At 39.1% G+C, this 18479-nt stretch overlaps 1 protein-coding gene across 3 annotated transcripts in view; it reads right to left on the bottom strand.

Moving 5' to 3' along the window:
• Positions 1-2627: 2627 nt before the first annotated feature.
• Positions 2628-18479, bottom strand: part of LOC148016061 (uncharacterized) — a 67063-nt gene continuing 51211 nt past the window's right edge. For 2 of the 3 annotated variants that reach the window (XM_087663935.1, XM_087663934.1), the window contains exons 5-8: positions 6312-6543; positions 6151-6214; positions 3147-3230; positions 2628-2789 (exon numbers count right to left, since the gene is read on the bottom strand). In XM_087663935.1, the coding sequence (XP_087520061.1) occupies positions 3178-3230; positions 6151-6214; positions 6312-6543 (349 nt within the window). In that variant the 3' untranslated portion in view covers positions 2628-2789; positions 3147-3177. Of the gene's footprint in view, positions 2790-3146; positions 3231-3494; positions 5816-6150; positions 6215-6311; positions 6544-18479 lie in introns of those variants that run through there. The other variant, XM_087663936.1, reaches the window with a different exon arrangement.

Below are 18479 nucleotides of genomic sequence, written 5' to 3'. Positions count from 1 at the left end.
AAAAGTTACATGGCAATTGCAAGAAATCCAACATTTCACACTCACATCAAACATATTGGAAGTCAAATATCATTTTGTGCAAGATCTTATTATGAATGGATAGGTGGATTCAGACTATTGCCATACCAAGGACAAATGTGCAAACATTTTCACAAAAGTTCTTGGGAGAAGTACCTTAGAGAAACACATTCAGGTTGAACTTGTGTTTGGGGGGGAGCCCATCTTTGTGAAGGTCCACAAGGGGAGGGAGGGGGGTTTGGTTTCTATGAGAGTGCTTTTGAAAGAATATCGGTCTAAGCTCAAAGATATCACCTTCAAGTTCTTTATGAGAGTGAAACTAACTTCAAGGATATCACCTTAAAGTTCTCTATGAGAATGGTTGTGAATGAATTATGGTCTAAGCTTGCTTTTTTAACAGTGATGAAGAAATATTCATGAACTATATTAACTAACAATTAAGAATATGTATCATAATAAGAAATTTATGGTAAAGTTGATCCTTGTGGGGTTAGAAATGTATGCATATATACACATAAACACATATCCATGATGAAGATTCACTATTATAGGGATCTTTCCTCATTGTGCTCATGTGATTTGGTATTTAGAGATAAGTTGTGCCAGAATGGTAGCCTTTTAACCGTATGTCCATTAATTGTGGCATGGGTGATCATACTTTCGGTGATAGTCTCATGGGTATTCATACATATGGTGCCTATAATCATAATAGTGCAATGGTTTATTACCATGAATGGTAGTAGCAGTCAGTTTAAAGGCCTTTCTTTGAAAACACAAGTTATTAAAAACTCTGTGTGCATGTGTGTGTGTGCGCGCGCGCACCTACATCTTTGAAACCATGAAGAAAAAAATTATTTTAATCAAGTCAACATAGTATAATTTTATGATGCCATATGAGAGCATGAGAAAATGAGATAACGAAATTATCAAAACATGCAATCTCAATAAGATGATACCTCTTTAAATAGGCAAAGTACAACAGTTTAGAGTGTTCATCAAATTGCACTAAGAAGTAACCTTAGTTTGTCAATACTCTTTTCTAAAACTATGGAATACTTTCTTTAATCCCTTTTGACTCCTTAGCCCCTCAGTCTTATATGAGAGTATCTTATCTTGCAACCATGCTACGGATGCAAGTTTAAGATACATTTGATCATGGATGCTAATTGTGATGCATGTTAACTACACTTGCTTCTCAACAAGGGACACATTTTGGCGTGCACATTCACATTACGTGACGTGATCATATGCTTTTGTACATGTTTTTGATCATTTGAAGATTGTTTATATATATGTTTGACTTTTGGTTATTATGTATAGTATATTTGGCTTGAGGCCTATGCATTTTTTAGTTGTCTGTGTTTAGGAGTGTTTAATATGCACACTTCTATTGTCATGGAACTTAGCAACGTTTATGTAATTGCTTGTATATATTTGCTACACACTTCCATTGTTGTGGAACTCGACAATGTTTATTGATTATATCTACTTGTTTAATACATGCATATGTGATTGAGTGTCCTAAAGCAAGAAATATTTTTATAAAAATTGTCTCTTGTAGTTATATATTAGGTGTTCACATATACATGATCCAAGAGACACAATTCTCTAAGTCTACCCACCTTTTCTCTCTCAAGCATGCATGCCCTACACCCCCTCCCCTCCCCCCCCACCCCCATCCTTGTAGTTTTGTTCATTAACAATCCTCTACATTTTGTATTGACAATTGTGTTTCTGGCATAACTAGAAAGTTATAGTGCTCTAAATTCTCTACAAAACACACACTACATGCAAATTTTACTTACTTGGAGAAATTCTATTATGATGGATTATGCAAAGTAAAGTCTATACTAACTTATAGAGCTATGATATAATCTATGGTTTTATAGTCTACCCTCCCATTTTTAAAAAATTACATTAAAATGCACTTAGCTCTACATTTCCTTACTTGATATGCAATGAATTACTCCAATACTCTTTAGAAATGTTAATAGTACAATATGCAAGGTATCAAAATTTAGTCAATGATTTTGAACATAGAGATAGGTTTAGAGCCTAGGCTAATGCTAAGTTAATATTTCTAATCACTACATGAGCTACAATGTGTCCTAAGGTTGTAGAAATGTTGAACCAACTAATGAAAGGTTTCCTCGTTACCAAACAAAAAAGATCATATTAGAATTCGGTAATCTCTTTACTATTTGTTTTTATTTTAAGATTAGGCAAATCATATATAAAAGAACATGTCACAAAGTAAGTGTATCTAAAAAAGACAGCTAGAAAGTATTACCTAACAAAAATTTCTATAAAATGTGTCCCTATGAAGGATAGCTAGAAAGTGTATTTGAAAAAGATATAACCAAAAAGTATTAACTAACATGTCACAAAGTAAGTGTATCTAAAAAAGATAACTAAAAAGTATTAGCTAACAAAAATTTCTATAAAATGTGTTCCTATGAAGAATAACTATTTCAAGATCATAAACATATATCAAGTTTTAGCCTAATATTCTCCTAGAACACAATTCTCTATTTTTTGCTACAAAATATGAGTTACAAATCATATTAGGCTAAAATACATCATTAACTACAAATAGTTTGCAAACAATAGATATAAAACATGCAGATTTTTAACTCTCTGTGTTAAATAATCTTAAAAATGAGTCCAAGCAAGTCAAAAGAGTATCATACATTAATTTTTTGCACAAGACTTTACAAGTTTAACTTTGGCTAAGAATGGCTTAATATCTATATGGATAGAATGCATCATACCTGGAAAATAACATCCAAGAAAAGGACTAGTTCATAAGCAACAACCTGAGTTTTGGTCATTTGGGCTTTAGATTGCCCATCAATTAAATAATTAAACAAATGAGCTACTTTAAATGTAGATACTATGATTTAGCTTAAGCTCTTAAGCTTTTAAACAATGACATTTAGTATAAATGAACACCTAATCGAATAAATTTTTTGATTTCAAACTCACCTAATGGATTGACCTAAATATCTCAAAATCATCCCTCTAAGAAAAATCTTGTCATATTTTCCTTACAACTAAATCCTCCCTCTCTCTCTCTCTCTCTCTCTCTCTCTCTCTCTCTCTCTCTCTCTCTCGGGAGATGGTTATACCTGAGTTCTCACCCAAAGACTTTCTCATCTGTCAAGGCACCACCACCCAAGCCGATTTGAGATTCAAACCCATCGAAGGAGTACCTACATCAACAAGCTTACAACTCTGAAGTAAAAAGTACGGTCTTGAAGGACTCACTCACTAAAATGCACATACGCTTGGCTAAGCTAGAGGAGAAATCGACTATGAAGGTGATCACATCTAAAGAGGAGATTGAAGACTTGGTTGAAGAAATCACGAGAGTTAGAGAAGGTATGGAAGCAAAGTAAAAATAGAGGGGGGGGGGGGGGGGGGGGGGGGGGGGGGGGGGGTATAATAAACAATATTCTTTACATTGTTAATGAAGCTACATTGCAAAAGAAGATTGAATCCCATACACATCCAAGAGGCCTCCCTAATGGGTGCATGAAGAAATACAAGAGCTAGATTATGAAGATTGCTAGCAAAGTATAATCATATAGGTTAGAGACTACACTAAGGTCAACATTAAAAACAAAAGGGTTCACAAATTGGGTAATGTCATGACACATCACCAAGCAATGTTGGCATTTAGAGACAAAAAATATGAATTATGAAAGCAATTAAAAATGTTTGTTGTAGGGAAAACATAATGTGAACCACGATTCAATGCATGACCAAGTGAGATTGCCAAGATGAAGCAACTAGAAAAGAGGGAAAATGGAAATTTATTGAGGTGATAAAGCCATCATAAAAGAGTCCAAAAGGCCAAAGCATTAGGCCACTTAAGGACCATTAATTTATGTAGTAACTCTTGCCTTACCAACTCGTTTTCATTTTGTGCCAATCGCACCCTAAAGTGGATTGTAACTATGATCTTGAGTTATGTTATTTTGTCATTTGCATCTTTTAGCCATCTTAGAGGACACGCGCACACGCACACGTGACACAATCCAAATTACATTTGATTAAATGGGATGCTTTTTCTAATAGAAATGATGCAAGAAATTTTGGAGTTGCATTCAATCTTTGTTGTGACCGTGAGCCTCAAGGATTAAAATCTCATCACTTGATACATTAAAGGATGTCGACATGATGGTTATTTGGTGGTGAATTAATTTCCCATAAATGTTGGCTAATGATAAGAATTGGTATGCATTGACAAGATGCAGGGGAATTTTACAACTATTTACATTTTTATGCAATGATCCAAATACTTTTTTTTCAAAAGTGATGCCATTTCTAGCAGTTTATTTAGTACCCTCACAACACCCCATACACGTAGAGCCAAAAGTTCACCAATTTATCCCTAGGAATCAAACCTACCTTTCCACATTACACGTGGGTGCCTTATCAGCTGTTGTAAATGTTGCTCTAAAGGTGATCCCCTAACTAATGGAGCACTGTGAGGCTTTGGACCTAACTCTTTGTTCATGCTATGTTCATGGAAGTGGGAGCTGTTGCCTACTCAAACACCCAGTTGGCCCTCCCATTGGTAAACTTGGTAAGGTGGCTGAGGACCCCAATCCAATCTAGCTCCCATGTTGATTCAACTTCTGAGCCATTCTATCTGCAAATAGGAATGATGCTAGTGTGGTTCTTGCCTTGGTCTCTCAGCTACAAGTCCAAGGGGAGGTTTGGGCATGAATATCTCATATTCAGGGAATTCTCCAAATACATTCATTGCATTGATTTGTATCATATCTACAAGAACCTAAGCCTGAAGTAGAAAGTTTACTCAATACTATCATCCCCAAATGTAAATAGCCCTAATGTAACTAATCCCTTGCTAGAATGCACCCAGAACTTTGCAGATACTAGTCGATATAATAGTCGGTTTCATAAGTCAGAGCTCAAAATTTTCTAGCTCGCTGAGTTTCAGGAGTGTAGGGTAATCTTAATGCATAGCAGTCAACAGGGTATCAGCATTGGGCAGCACTAGCTTGAGTGACCTTTAAGCACGAAGCATTCAAACTTTGGATATCCATGCATTGCTTGACACTCTCAACCTGGTAAGCAAAAATACTCATTCTCTGTATAAACACTTGCATATGCTTGCCAATTTGAACACTCCAGTACGTCTGCAGACACACTTAGCCGGTAAGTCTAAATGCATTAAAAATACCAGTTTGCAAGGAGATTATTAAATATGCAAAACTTGCATCTATGATATAAGATTCCACTACATACTTAAAATCTTAACTATGAGCTCTTTATCTGAAAAATTATGTTTCTTTGGTGATGTATACAGAGCTTGGTGTATTTTCTACATCAGAACTTTGGCCTCTCTGAGCATCAGGCTGATTTGTTTGTCTGTTTGGGGGTGCTAAGCATCCCAGGGGTAGAAGAAAGAAAGGACTCCTGTGTAAGCCTTCAGGATTTGGCGTTACCGCATTAAACATGCGGAATTGTCGCCTTGCAGACTTTACCAAAGCATTGCCACTAGAAATCAACTGCTTTGAGCCACAATTCTCTTCAATGGCAAGTAACATTGTACTGCATAAAAACTAATGCAATGCCCATTGTCTATGGTTGCATTAGCATGGCCAACGTTACTGCCCAAATTTTTTAATCAAACAGTTGGCTCCACCAGCATGGCTAATGCCTTGCAAAGTTGCTTGACGTAACAATGCTCACTCAATCGAGTCGTCCGGATTCTCTTCTATGCATCATAGTCTCATTCTTTTGAGAAGCAACAAACCAAAGGATTCTGAAAGAGGTCCAAATAATGGAACTTCTTAGCAACCACATTGTTTGCAGGAAATCCAGACATCATTGAAAGACTGACTTCACTTAAAAGTGTCATCCCATAAGGACTGCAATTTTTGGAACTGAGGCCAGCAATGAAGATGCAACTCATGTGATACATATTGGCTGAAGTGAACAGAGATGCATAAAATATCCAGAAGCAAATGTTTTCTAGATTCAGGCAGCTATTTTGGCACTTTATATAGTGAGGTAGAAACACAGCTGTCATGCATATGAATTCTAAATTTGATGTTTTAAAATCATTATAGTGACATGTCTATCTCATAGGTGACTTACATGGAAGATCATGGAGATACTCTATGGTTGAAGGGCACGTTAATGAGGTACATAAGCTAAGTCCCTGCACACGAGAAAATTAAATTATGTTTCCTTGCCAACTCTAGAAGTCCAATAGTTGAAAATCTGAAAGACTCTAGCTTCAGTGTAAAGGCACACACCAGCTGAGCAAGTGTTGACTTCTTGGGCTTCCCAGAATAGCGTTGACCTGTTATTTTAAACCAGTCCTCTTGAATCTCCTGGCGAGTTAGTACAAGATGAAGCTTTGGAAGCTTCAACGGTGGAGGTTTGGTGTCCTCTAATGCCATCTTCCTTGCTGACCGTCGTGATCTTCCACAGTATGTCTTACTTGAGGGGAGGTTTACAGTCACATTTGTCTCATCAACTGCAAGTCTGTACACAGTCTGTAAGATCAGATACTGCAGTCTTTTTTTATAGACTCAAACCAAACACTTGGTGTGATATCCAGATTGTCCTTCCATCAAAAGCATGGAGATGTCTCATGGCTTATCTCTGATTTTTTTCCCTGAAGACAGGATATGTATCCTAAACCATTTGCTTTGCCAGTGCATGAAGAATGAAACATAAAAAAAGCTCACACATTGTACAGTGGTAAATTTATACAACATACTGTGAACTGCAAAACAATGAGGTTGTAAAAGTGTTTTGTGAACAGTTTGAAGAAATCCTTTGCACTTCAGAGAACTCCTTTGCGTCAGACAGATCCATTGACCACAATTTTCCATTATAGTACTCTACATTGACTACAAAAATCTACAATGCCAAATCCCCCGATTTCTTGGGAAAATAACCACTACTCGTCCCTCGTGGCAATTCTGCAAGTTAAAAACAATGATATGCAACAGGAATTGGCTGAGCTACATACTCCCCACTTTTCCATTTGTGTCTGCAACCATGAGAAAATTGTTTTTTCCATTCCAGCCCAATCCATTTAAAGGGGAAAAGAAGGAATGTGATGAGACTAATATTAACTTGTTGTTGGATGACTTATTTTGATCTATACCATTTTGATGACGCTCAACGTATTGGATAGATACAGATTATGTTAAAGGGAAAGGCATATGCTCTTTGGCGGGCAAGGCTACACCCAAAGCTGGAGACATGGGGTGGATTTTCAATCTGTTTTTCAAACACGGTTTATGACTAATGACTAGATTGAAAATTATTTTGCAAGTTATTTGAGTTGGACATGAAAAAGAAGACCCTAGACATATATTCACAGAAATTCAAGGACCTTCATAAAACAAAGGCCTTGGAGGACCCACAGGCACTACTCTATATAACTATCTCTTTAGTTGCACCAGACTATCAAAATGAGGTGCTCTGCAAATCTCTACATTCCTTAGAGGACATCTATAGGTATACCAAGAGCTTTGACAACATTTTGGCTGCAAGTAGGGGCAGCTACTCGATGGGTGGGTCCCATCGAGTTGCCTCTATCTTCAAGCCAAAGAAAACCTCTACCCTATTAGCATCTCATCAGTCATCTTCAGAGTCGTAAAAGAAGAAGAATGGTAAGCACAAAATGACATGTAATGAGGATCACTCTAAAGGCCGTTTTGCATGCCATCAAACTAGGCACTTTTGTGAAGATGGAGTGTCCACAACACAGTAAGGCAAAGTTAACTTCAAATACAGAAACTCCAAGTACTTTTTTAAAATTTTAAACAGAGGATTGTTTTGTTAATATGAGTAGTTGCAATGCTTGTTCTATGAATAAAAGTGTGTAAACTAGACTCCTTGGAAAGGGTGGTAATTTTCTAATTAAGCACTTAATTATAGCAATCAGTAACTAAACATAAATTGCAATGCACAATTTGCCCTAATAATCTTGGACAATGGACACCCGGTTGGACCCAAAACTAGTGCCCCTTTTAGTATTTCTTTAACTTTAATTGCTAATGGATTCAATACAAGTTGAGATTCCACAATCTCCTTTGCTGATCCAAAAGCCCCTTGTTGTGCATGCAATCAATAAGTAATTTGGGCCCATTGCTCCTTGATTTTTACCCAGGAATTACACAAATGGAATCACTACTTGGCCAAATGTTGCTCCAATTCACAATGGAAGGTGTCCATTGTTCAAGATTAAGTGGTAGCATTTGCATTTCAGTTTGTTTAAATTTTATTGCTTGCTATAATTAGTGAATAATCACATCATTACCACTCTTGCCAAGAAGGAAGACTAGTTTCATGATTCTGTTGCCGTGACTCACCTCCCTTGAGTAGATGGGCCCAAGATACTTATGTACAAGCTAGAGAACTTGCATTCTTTGAAATTGTAATCAATTGAGTGCATTACAGCAAGCATGTCTTTATATAATGAGATGGGATCAAGTAGTGGTGATGTCTCTCAGTCTAAAAATGTACATATTGAAGGGGGAAATGCAATGGTTGATCTTGGACAAAGCACAAAACTTAGGCAAGAAGCTAAAAATGTGGGTATTGAGCAAGAAGAAAGTCCCTCTAAGCCACCAAATGCTGATGACCAACAAGGAGACCAAGAATATGATGACCAGTTTAAGGCTTGGTTGAGAGTAGCAGTAGACATCTTTGCCCAATTGACCAAGGATCCATAGTTTACGAGATTTTTTAACTCTCCAAAGAAGGACAACAAGAGCAAGAAAAAGATATCGTTCTCTAAACCTTTGGGATAGCAAGAAGCTCCCAAAGAGTAACCACTGTAGCCCCAAGATGCACCAAAAGTTGGTGATGAGCAAAAGCAACTAGTGTGAATGGGGCAACATACACAAATGCAAGGCCATCTTGGTATTGCCAATCCAATAGATTTTAAACAAGGCGTGCATGCAAATATGTGGCAACTGAGGTACTTTGGTGGTGGTAGGATATTCCATACTATGGCTAGTCAAGGATCGCATATGTGGATGTATGGTTCAAACCCTTATGGTATGCAACAACCAATGCACGGAATAAGGCTCAATGTATCTAAGTATAGCAAGTAGAATGTGAAATCCCACGTATGGTAGCATTGGCATGATGCCTAGGGCACAAAATAGAATATATAGTAATGAGCTACAAACCAAGTGACTAATGCAAATGCACTTCTCTTGCACCATCTACAAATGTACATTGCATACCATCCATCTATCTCATACATGCCTTGTAAATGTACATTGCATCCAAATAAATATTCCATGTACTCGATACTTGCCAATAGCCTTGCAAATGTATAGTTTCAGAGCCTAGGTACAAACCATACACATCTGCATACGAAGTTACAATGACTACTATACTGAATAGTGATCCTAATGCCAAACATACCATCAGCATACAATACCCTGAATGCAAACTAAGTATGTTCAAGATCCACTACATAACTGAGTTTTCTATCACTAGGGAGTGGAGATGCAACCTCCCTCTTAAGTATCAGGGAACACTCTAGACCGTCTATGCTCTATTGAACCTCAAAGAACCCGATTCAAAGTCACTTCCAACTGAAACACATCAGGAGAAAGTGTAACTCTAACGATGATCTACCACGTCACCCTCGTCCATCCATTTGTCTTGGAAACAATCCTGAAATTTCACCAAGTAGTGGATGGAAACTTTACCTCCCCAAAACCCACACTAGGTTCTAGGTCTTTTTCACTCACACAATACTTCTTTATCTGCTCCAAAAAGGGGGACAACATGATAGGAAGTAACATGTACCAATACCTCCCAAAACTTCTTATTGTATTGCTTTTAGTTTTTGCATTAAGAAGCATCCACCAACTTATGCCAAGAAGCCATTACATTCACTTCAAAGGTACTCATCAACCATGCAGAAGCAAACACCTTGTTAAATTGTACCCATGTTGATAGTGCTCCACCTTGCATTAGAAGTGATGTCCACCACTGCAATGAGGGTAAACATGCGATTGCCTTGTGCTAGATGTTGAACATCGAAATGCATACTCTGCTATCCAAAACTCATCAATTTGGACGTTTTAAGATTGCACCAGTCATTGGACCATGCAAATATTGCACAAACCGACTATCCTTTGAAAATTGTGCAAAGACATCAGCCACTATCCTCATTTGTCCTTTGAATTGATCATCATAGTCATCTTCTTGTTGGTCATCAACATTTGGAGGCCTTGAAGAAATCGCATCTTGTTCAAATCCCACATTCTCAACATGTTGCTTCTCATAGAAACATGTATTTTTAATGCTTAGCTTTGATATTATTAAGTTGTGCACATGTGAAGTGCAAGTCAATTAAGTCACAGTGACGGCCTATGTAGCCCAAGTGAGTAGTGAGGGTGACATTGGCAAAGGCTGTATAAAGTTATGTTGGACGAATACTTATGGATGCCTGGTGGGAGTTTGGGCCTAGAACATTAATTGGGCCATTAAAATATCTAGGGGTGACATTGGGGACTAGATGTTAATAAATTAATTAATGATACTCCTAGGCCAATTCATATTTAAAATAATTAAATGTTCCATGGGAGTTAACACATTAAATGTGAATGGGTACTAGCCAGTTCTTGTGTAACACTCCGCCATCATCCGCTGTTACCAACAGATCCCCCTCCCCCCTCCTTTTTTTATCAAAATAATCTGCCGCCGTCGCCATCAAATTCCTCCTTTTCTTTTACGAAATAAAAACGAAATTTTATTAACAAAACTTTATTATTGCAATTCCCCCCTGTCTCAACGTCGTCGATTGGCGGAGAGAGGGGGAGTTGAACTATGAGAAGAAGGGAAAGTTAAATTGATTGCTAACATAGGTGGAGATGACGACGACAGGGGGAGTGGAACTCCAAGTCGACACTGAGAGAAGGCAAGTAGACGACGACAAACCCCCACTAACCCTCCTATTACGCTGCATGGCAACAAGCACTAAAGCCATAGAGTGGAGCTAAGGCCTCATTACCATGATGCCTTCTCCCCAATAATACCTTCTTCCTCCCCTATAAAAATCCACCCCCCCCCCCTTTAGGGAGCATGACAATTTTTTCTCTTCCTTTTCCCTAACTATCACCCTTCTTCCCTTATAAATTTCCCCCTCCCTTTCAAGACGCACACTATTCTTCTCCCTCCCCCCTTGTTGCCAATTGGTGCTTCCAATTTGTGAATGAGAGCGAGAGATAGGGAAAGAGAGAGAGAGAGAGAAGAGGCCCAAGGAAAATTCTTTTCTTGGGCGAAGGCTCGAGTACCCTCTCTTCCCATCGTGAGTCCCCGTAACCTCTCCATCGACTGCCTCTAATTGACAAGGAGACCGCGAAAGTCAAGACAAGGCATAGGGAACTCCGGCACCAAGGAGTCCTTCAAGAGAAGTGAAGGTCACATTCCGGTTCCGAAATGGCCCCAAAGTGTAAACTCTCCCAAGTAACTGGAAAAGCCATGACTACGAAAGGAGGATTGGGCAAAGATGCCACTACCAACACGAACGGGTTATCGGGTGTAAACACTAATTCGACACTCCAAAACCAGGTATTGCTAACGTGTCTAGTACTTGAAATCGAATATTTAAGCATGGACATCACTAGGAAGAAGTCATACCTCGCATCATGTAACTTGCATAACTCGAAAGGTAGTTGAAAGGGCTTAATAACCATAAATTGTCGTGAATAGATTAAACATCTACGGGTTGTCGTAGTAATTAACTTAGATATTAGGTTCGAACTTTTACAAGTGCATCTTAGGTTGCCAAAGTATACAAAGTCAATTGCATCTCGCATTTACTTAGGTATGATGAACTCATGTACATTCACACCTAAATACTTAGGTCACGCTTTATGATTTGCATAAGTGCATTAGAAGAGGTTTTCATGAATGGGAATTCCACATTGTACCACCAAAGACTTGCATCTAAATTTATGTAGCATCATGGATAGTTTCGATTACACTGCATGATAGGGTTTCATCTAAAAAGGGTAGATTTAAGATGTGCATGCAAAATGCTAAGCTTAATTGCAAGAGCCAGTTGGTAAGTGAAATCCTACATGATGAGTGAGGCTAAGATTTAATTCGACTCAACTAGGGTTCTAATCGCAAACAGGTCAAGCTGCCTTACGTCCATATTTTGACTTAAAGTCAACATGCTCTTTGGTCTCTACCCCAATAGCAAGCCACGATGGATCCAAAACACTCTTGGATATATCCTTTTCAAAAATATGATACATCTCGAAGCTAATACAAGGAAGCTCGAATGTCGTATCCACAAAAAGAATGATTATTCGCGAAGTTACATTGGACGCTCGCAACTATTTCAGATTGGTAAATAGACTTAGTTTACGCTTGACTTGTGAGAGGAGTGAACACAAGTTCCTACGATCTTGAGGGGAGGAAACCCTAGGGTAAACTTAGAACCCTGATAAAATTCTAAGATGGGAAAATGGTTACCAACGGACTAATTAAAATCCTAGACCGAGATCTTAAGATAAGAACCAAAGGTTAGTAACTTAGGGAAGCTGTCATCCGAAACTACAATGAAATTGCTCACTCCTATTACATAGGAGTGAGGTCGGAAAAGGGGTATTCTCTATCTCTCAAGAGATAATGGAAATTGACGCCAAGGCAAAAAAGACCCAAGAAGGGCATCGCTAAGTGTTTAAAGATGGGAACTCCACCTTAGCAGATGTCCTGAGCACTCGCCTTCATTGTTGTTTGTGCTTGTAAAACTAGATTCAATGTTTGTGAAAGGAATATGTGACCCAAGCTCACCAAAGAAATTTGAATAATGAATTAGGTTGAATTCAAGGAGGGCGCACCAAGCTACCCCCAGCTGGCTACCAACCCTAGCCAAGGGGATTCTAAATAACTGTGATGGAAACGTGGACCGAACCCGCCACGAGAGGTCTCTCCGTGGATTAGTTTGAATGTAGGAGGACGCTTGGATGCCAAGGGGGGCTCTAGCTGTAAATCCCTTGCCTTCGGGTCCTACTCAAACGATCTACATGACTCGGGATAGATTCTCAAGGCCCTATTACTAGCACAAGGGCGGAATCTTGAAGGAAATAAAACGCATCCTGACGGATTGCGGAATTCGTCCTTTTCGGACAAGATTTGTATTTCAGTTAAGATGCTAATATAGAGTTTACTTCCAAGAAACTTGTCTGAACTATTTTCGCATCAGTGACATAAGTTACGCAAATGAACCATGTTCCTTAAAAGGCTTAATTAAGAAAGCTGATTTTAAATGTCACCCATAAATTTGATAGAACCTAATTAGATAACTAAAGAACGCCCATTGAGGAAAGCCGATGGGCAGAACCCTTGACGGGTCAGCTCTATGGGAGGGTGGTCCCAGAGAGCTTGGAGGCTTTTTACAAGGTTCTATAGTCGTACGACCTTTAGGTAATATTAGGTTAGAACCCGATTCATGCCGTTTTAGGGGATCGGAATGGGACTATGCCCTATGGGCAGAGAAGTTGAGTGGTGCATCCCTCTCGTTTCCCATTCTCTTTGAACCAAGTGCGACATGGATTTGCTTCGTCTTGGGTATTTCTACGTAAAGTAGGATGTCCAGGATCTGACGCTAGAATATTGTTAGGAGACCTTGGCTGCTGAAAACCCCGATTTCAGGTCGATCCTAGTGGGTTCGGCCGTGAACGTTCTGTTGTGAGACAGACTCGGGAAACCCTAGGCGACAAACCCCGAAACATTCCTTGGAAGTGCCGGACAGCGACACTTAGATTCATTTCTCAATGGACCGCAAAAAACGTGCTTGAACAGTTGTTAGTAGGACATGTTACAATTGGTATTAGAGCCAACCAATGAATAAAACAATCCAAATAGGAATAAATTGAGAAGAGATAAGTGATATTTTTCACTAGAAAAATATTTTTTATGTTACTCATTTGTGAATTGTTGCCGCTTCCAGACTTACGAGGCATGGAGCAAGTTCCTCGTATTTCACATCATGTTCAAGACTCTAAGAACTCCTTAAGTTATCGTCGAGGATCCGACATGATGGAAATCCTGGATCAACTCTACAACCCTTCATCGTTGTATGTGGAAAGGTGTTGGACTTGGAGCGCAGGATATTGCTACATAGATGCCAATCGACTTGCCTTTCTTCAAAATAATCTAAAAAGGCTAAAATGGTTGGAGGACTTCAAGGGTAAGTAGGACAGAATCACTACATCTATGATGAGGTGATCAAAGTCTTGCCAGCAGACATAATTAAAGTAATGGGATAAAACAAACGTCATGGCTATCAAAAACGGGGATTTCCTGAACTTCCTATCACTTACCACTTCCTGAGAATCCATTCTCCCAATCCATATTACTATTCTGTCCCTGTAGCTAAATCCAATAGGGAATTATTAACCTGGCGTTGATGTATCTTTTAAAAAAGAAAACCATCCCAGTCAATCTCTATCTATTCCTAAAAAGTTGTACTTGAGGCTTATGCTTCTTTATGAATAAATAAGAATTTTATGTTCATTTGATCTGTTGTATAGTTTTAATGAATAAATAAACTACGCATTGAGATAAGTTGTGAAGAGATGTGTAAATACAATCTTAATACGAAGGTTTTAATTCAAAACCAAATACAACCCCAAGGTCTTGTTTCCACCCTAAGCCCAGCAGAGGCACAAAAGAAGAAGTTTCTTCTTAAACAGATTAAACCACCAGAATTTGGCGGAAAAGGGAAGTCTGTTGAAGCTAATGCTAAAGTATGGATTAAATCTATGGAAGATTACTTCAGTGCAGTAGGAACAACACCTGTAAACCAGGCTATGATTTCCAAACTCAAGCTTATCGGCGAAGCTAGGCTTTGGTGGAAGCAATGGTGTAAAGACTAAGCAGTCACTTAAAGCACAATAACTTGGGATAAACTAAAGGAAGCACTGTAGGAAAGGTACATGTCACCCGCATACAGAACTCAGAAGATGAATGAGTTCTTCAAGTTGAAACAGTTGGGCTTGTCTCTAGAGGCGTACTACTCAAGATTTATCTTCTTGTTGAAATACACTTCGACAATGAGTATTTCCCAACAAGTCTCGAAATTTTGTGATGGGTTGAACCCACCAATGAACACTCGGTTGGAATCAATGCATCCTTCGGATTTGCAAGATGCATTGATAAGAGCGGGACCTATTGCCTCCCAGGAATAATAGACCTTGATCTCATAAAGACCAGAATCCAGGAATGTTGAAAGCTCAATTCAAAAGGGCACAAGGACAGCCTCAAAGTCAACGTAAGAAGCTGAGGGCAAATACAATTAGTGACTTTGTCCCCACTCAAAGAAGTGATCAAATCCTACGATGTTTTCACTGTAATGAACCTGGACACGTCAAAAGGGAATGTCCCAAACTTGGCGGAGATCGCTGCCAAGGAAAATTCACTAGCCAAGCCAGAGCTACCCGTGGCCACGATTGCACAGCAATGGGAAGGGCGAAAACTTCCAATATCTCCACTAAGGAAATCAGCGAAGAAGAAGACCCGTCCATGAAAGCTAAGATTGAGAGGACATCCGTTCATGCCGCTCTCTATGAAAAGGGGCCAAACCGCCAATTCTCGGTGATCCAAACATCATCGGATTACTAAGATAAGAAATTCAAAACCTTAATTAACTGTGGCAGCACTCATTCTTTCATGTCATCAACTTGTGCAAGAAGGTTAGGGATAGCCACTGTAGCTACATCCACTTTGCTTGTCAAACTAGCAAATGGGTGAGAAATCACTTGCACTAGACAAACTGCTAAGGTGGAATTCCTACTCGAAAGTGAGCCCACATTTGTTAAGTTCAAGGTAATGAATTTAGGAGTCTATGAGTGCCTACTCAAGACGGATTGGCTAGTCCCCAATGATGCTCACATTTATTGTGGGAAAGGACAAGTCTCCTTTCGGAATCCTAAGGATGAGCTAGTTACAACACAACAAAAAGCAGATAAACCAAAGGTCCAGCTAGCTAAGGCAACGCAAATAGCTCAAGGAATGAGAAAATGACTACTCGTCTATCTGATCAAGCTAAACAAACCGGAATGGGTAGAGGACACCAATGAAGAACCATTATAGCTAAAAGAGTATGCAGATGTGTTCCTAGAAGAGTTGACTGAATTACCATCACCTAGGGAAGTGGATCATGAAATTAAGCTAACACCAAGAGCTGCACCAATCGCAAAAAGGCCCTACAAGATGTCCATTCTTGAAGGTATTGAGTTAAAGGAACAACTCAAACAGCTATTGGACCAAGGGTGCATATGCCCCAACAGTTCTTCTTGGGGAGCTCCAGTCTTGCTCTAAAAGAAAAAGGATGGTACACTTTTCCTTTGCATTGATTATAGAGGCATTAACCAAGTGACCATCAAGAATAAATATCCTATCCCAAGGATAGATGAGTTACTTGATCGATTACAAGGAGCTAAAATCTTTTCCAAGATTGATTTAAGATCAGGATACTACCAAATCCACGTCAAAGAAGAAGATATGCCTAAGACGGCATTCAACACAAGATATGGTCATTTCAAATTCACAGTAATGTCTTTTGGATTGACTAATGCCCCTGCCACCTTTAACAAGCTAATGCAGGACATTTTTACCTTGATGATTTTATGCTTGTTTTCTTTTATGATACCTTGGTTTATTCCAAGGAAGAGGGGGATCGCGAACCCCAAGTCCGCATCGTCCTTGAGACCATGAGGGCTCATAAGCTCTATGCTAAGAAGAAAAAGTGTGTCTTCCTCAAGAAGCAAGTCGAATATCTTGGATTTATTGTGTCAAATGAAGGAATCTTTGTAGATCCTAAAAAGGTCAAGGATGTCCAAGAGTAGCCTCTACCATCTACTATTAAAGAAGTGTGTAGCTTTCTTGGCTTAACAGGTTGATAAAGGATCTTCATTAAGGATTATGCCTTAATCGCAGCACCCCTCAGAAATTTGCTGAAAAAGCAGGTTGCCATAGTATGGATGCCCACTGAACAATCAAGTTTTGATCAACTCAAGCATAGCTTAGTGACAGCACCGATTCTAAAACTCCCTGACTTGAGCAAGGAATTTGAAGTTGTCACGAATGCTAGTTCACCTGTACTAGGCTATATGCTAATACAAGAAGGTCATCTTATAGCATATTTTTCGAGGAAGCTAAAAACCCATGAAAGGAATTATACTACCCATGACCTAGAGCTATTAGCAATTATTCATGCTCTCAAACTTTGGTGACACTATTTGCTTGGAAATAAATTCTCTTTGGTCACAAACTATAAGAGCCTTAAATGGATCTTCACCCAAACTGAGCTCAATATGAGGCAACGTCGATGGATTGAGATTCTACAAGAATATAACTTTGAGATTAGGTATCGGCCTGGCAAGAAAAATGTAGTTGTTAATGCTTAAGTCACAAAGCGTTCCTCAACTCTCTTATTATGGAGGAACCCTCGACAGGAGAATCATTGGCAACTATGGTGTCAATGCCTAGCAACCCTATCCTTGAATTAGCAAAGGAGGAAGCTACCCATGACCCAGAATACCTGAAGATGATGAAGGAGATTTTGAAAAAGGACCGAGACCCTAAACTTAAGGTCAAATATCAAGAATTTTCAATCAATGAGGGACTTGCCTATTTCAGGACAAGATTATGCATACCCTCAAGCAAGAAACTCAAACAGAGAATACTTTAGGAAACACATGACTCCCCCTTTTCAAGCCATCCCGGATATATCAAGACCCCCAATACGGTCAAGAAGAGCTACCATTAGGAAAGGCTTAAGGGAGACGTGCTCAAATATATCACGGAATGTTTGTCTTGCCAGCGCATTAAGGCAGAACGTGTCAAGATACCTGGGAAGCTGCAACCTCTTGGCATTCCCCAGATGAAGTGGAAATTTATCAGCATGGACTTTATTGTTGGATTACCTTCAGTCCAAGGAGGATACAACTCAATTATGGTTATAGTAGACATGCTCACTAAGGTTGCACACCTCATTCCAGTCAAGACAAACTATAAAGCTTCAAACATTGCCAGATTGTTCATCAAGGAGATATTCAGACTCCATGGGTTGCCTAGAAGGATCGTTAGTGACCGCGATTCCCTCTTCACATCTCATTTCTAGAGAGGGATATTCAAGGCCATTGGGAGTCAACTCTATTTCAGTACAGCCTATCATCCTCAAACTGATGGCCAAACAGAGAGAGTCAACCAAGTCATTGAAGACATTCTTAGGGCATATTGCTATCGCAAACCTAGGAAATGGATCCAATATCTACCATTGGTAGAGTTCGCCTATAATACTTCCTACCAACAAAGCATTCAAATGACACCTTTTCAAGCATTGTATAGACATGATTGCCGTACTCCATTGAACTTTTCCGATCCTACCTTGAGGATAGAAGCTTCCAAGAAGATGCTTG

The sequence above is a fragment of the Lygodium microphyllum genome, chromosome 23 (assembly GCF_053477565.2).
Source record: "Lygodium microphyllum isolate KBCC chromosome 23, Lygodium_microphyllum_v1.1.10, whole genome shotgun sequence".
Lineage (NCBI taxonomy): Eukaryota > Viridiplantae > Streptophyta > Polypodiopsida > Schizaeales > Lygodiaceae > Lygodium > Lygodium microphyllum.
The sequence above is the reverse complement of the archived record's forward strand: the minus strand, read 5'-3'. Positions and strand labels throughout refer to the sequence as shown.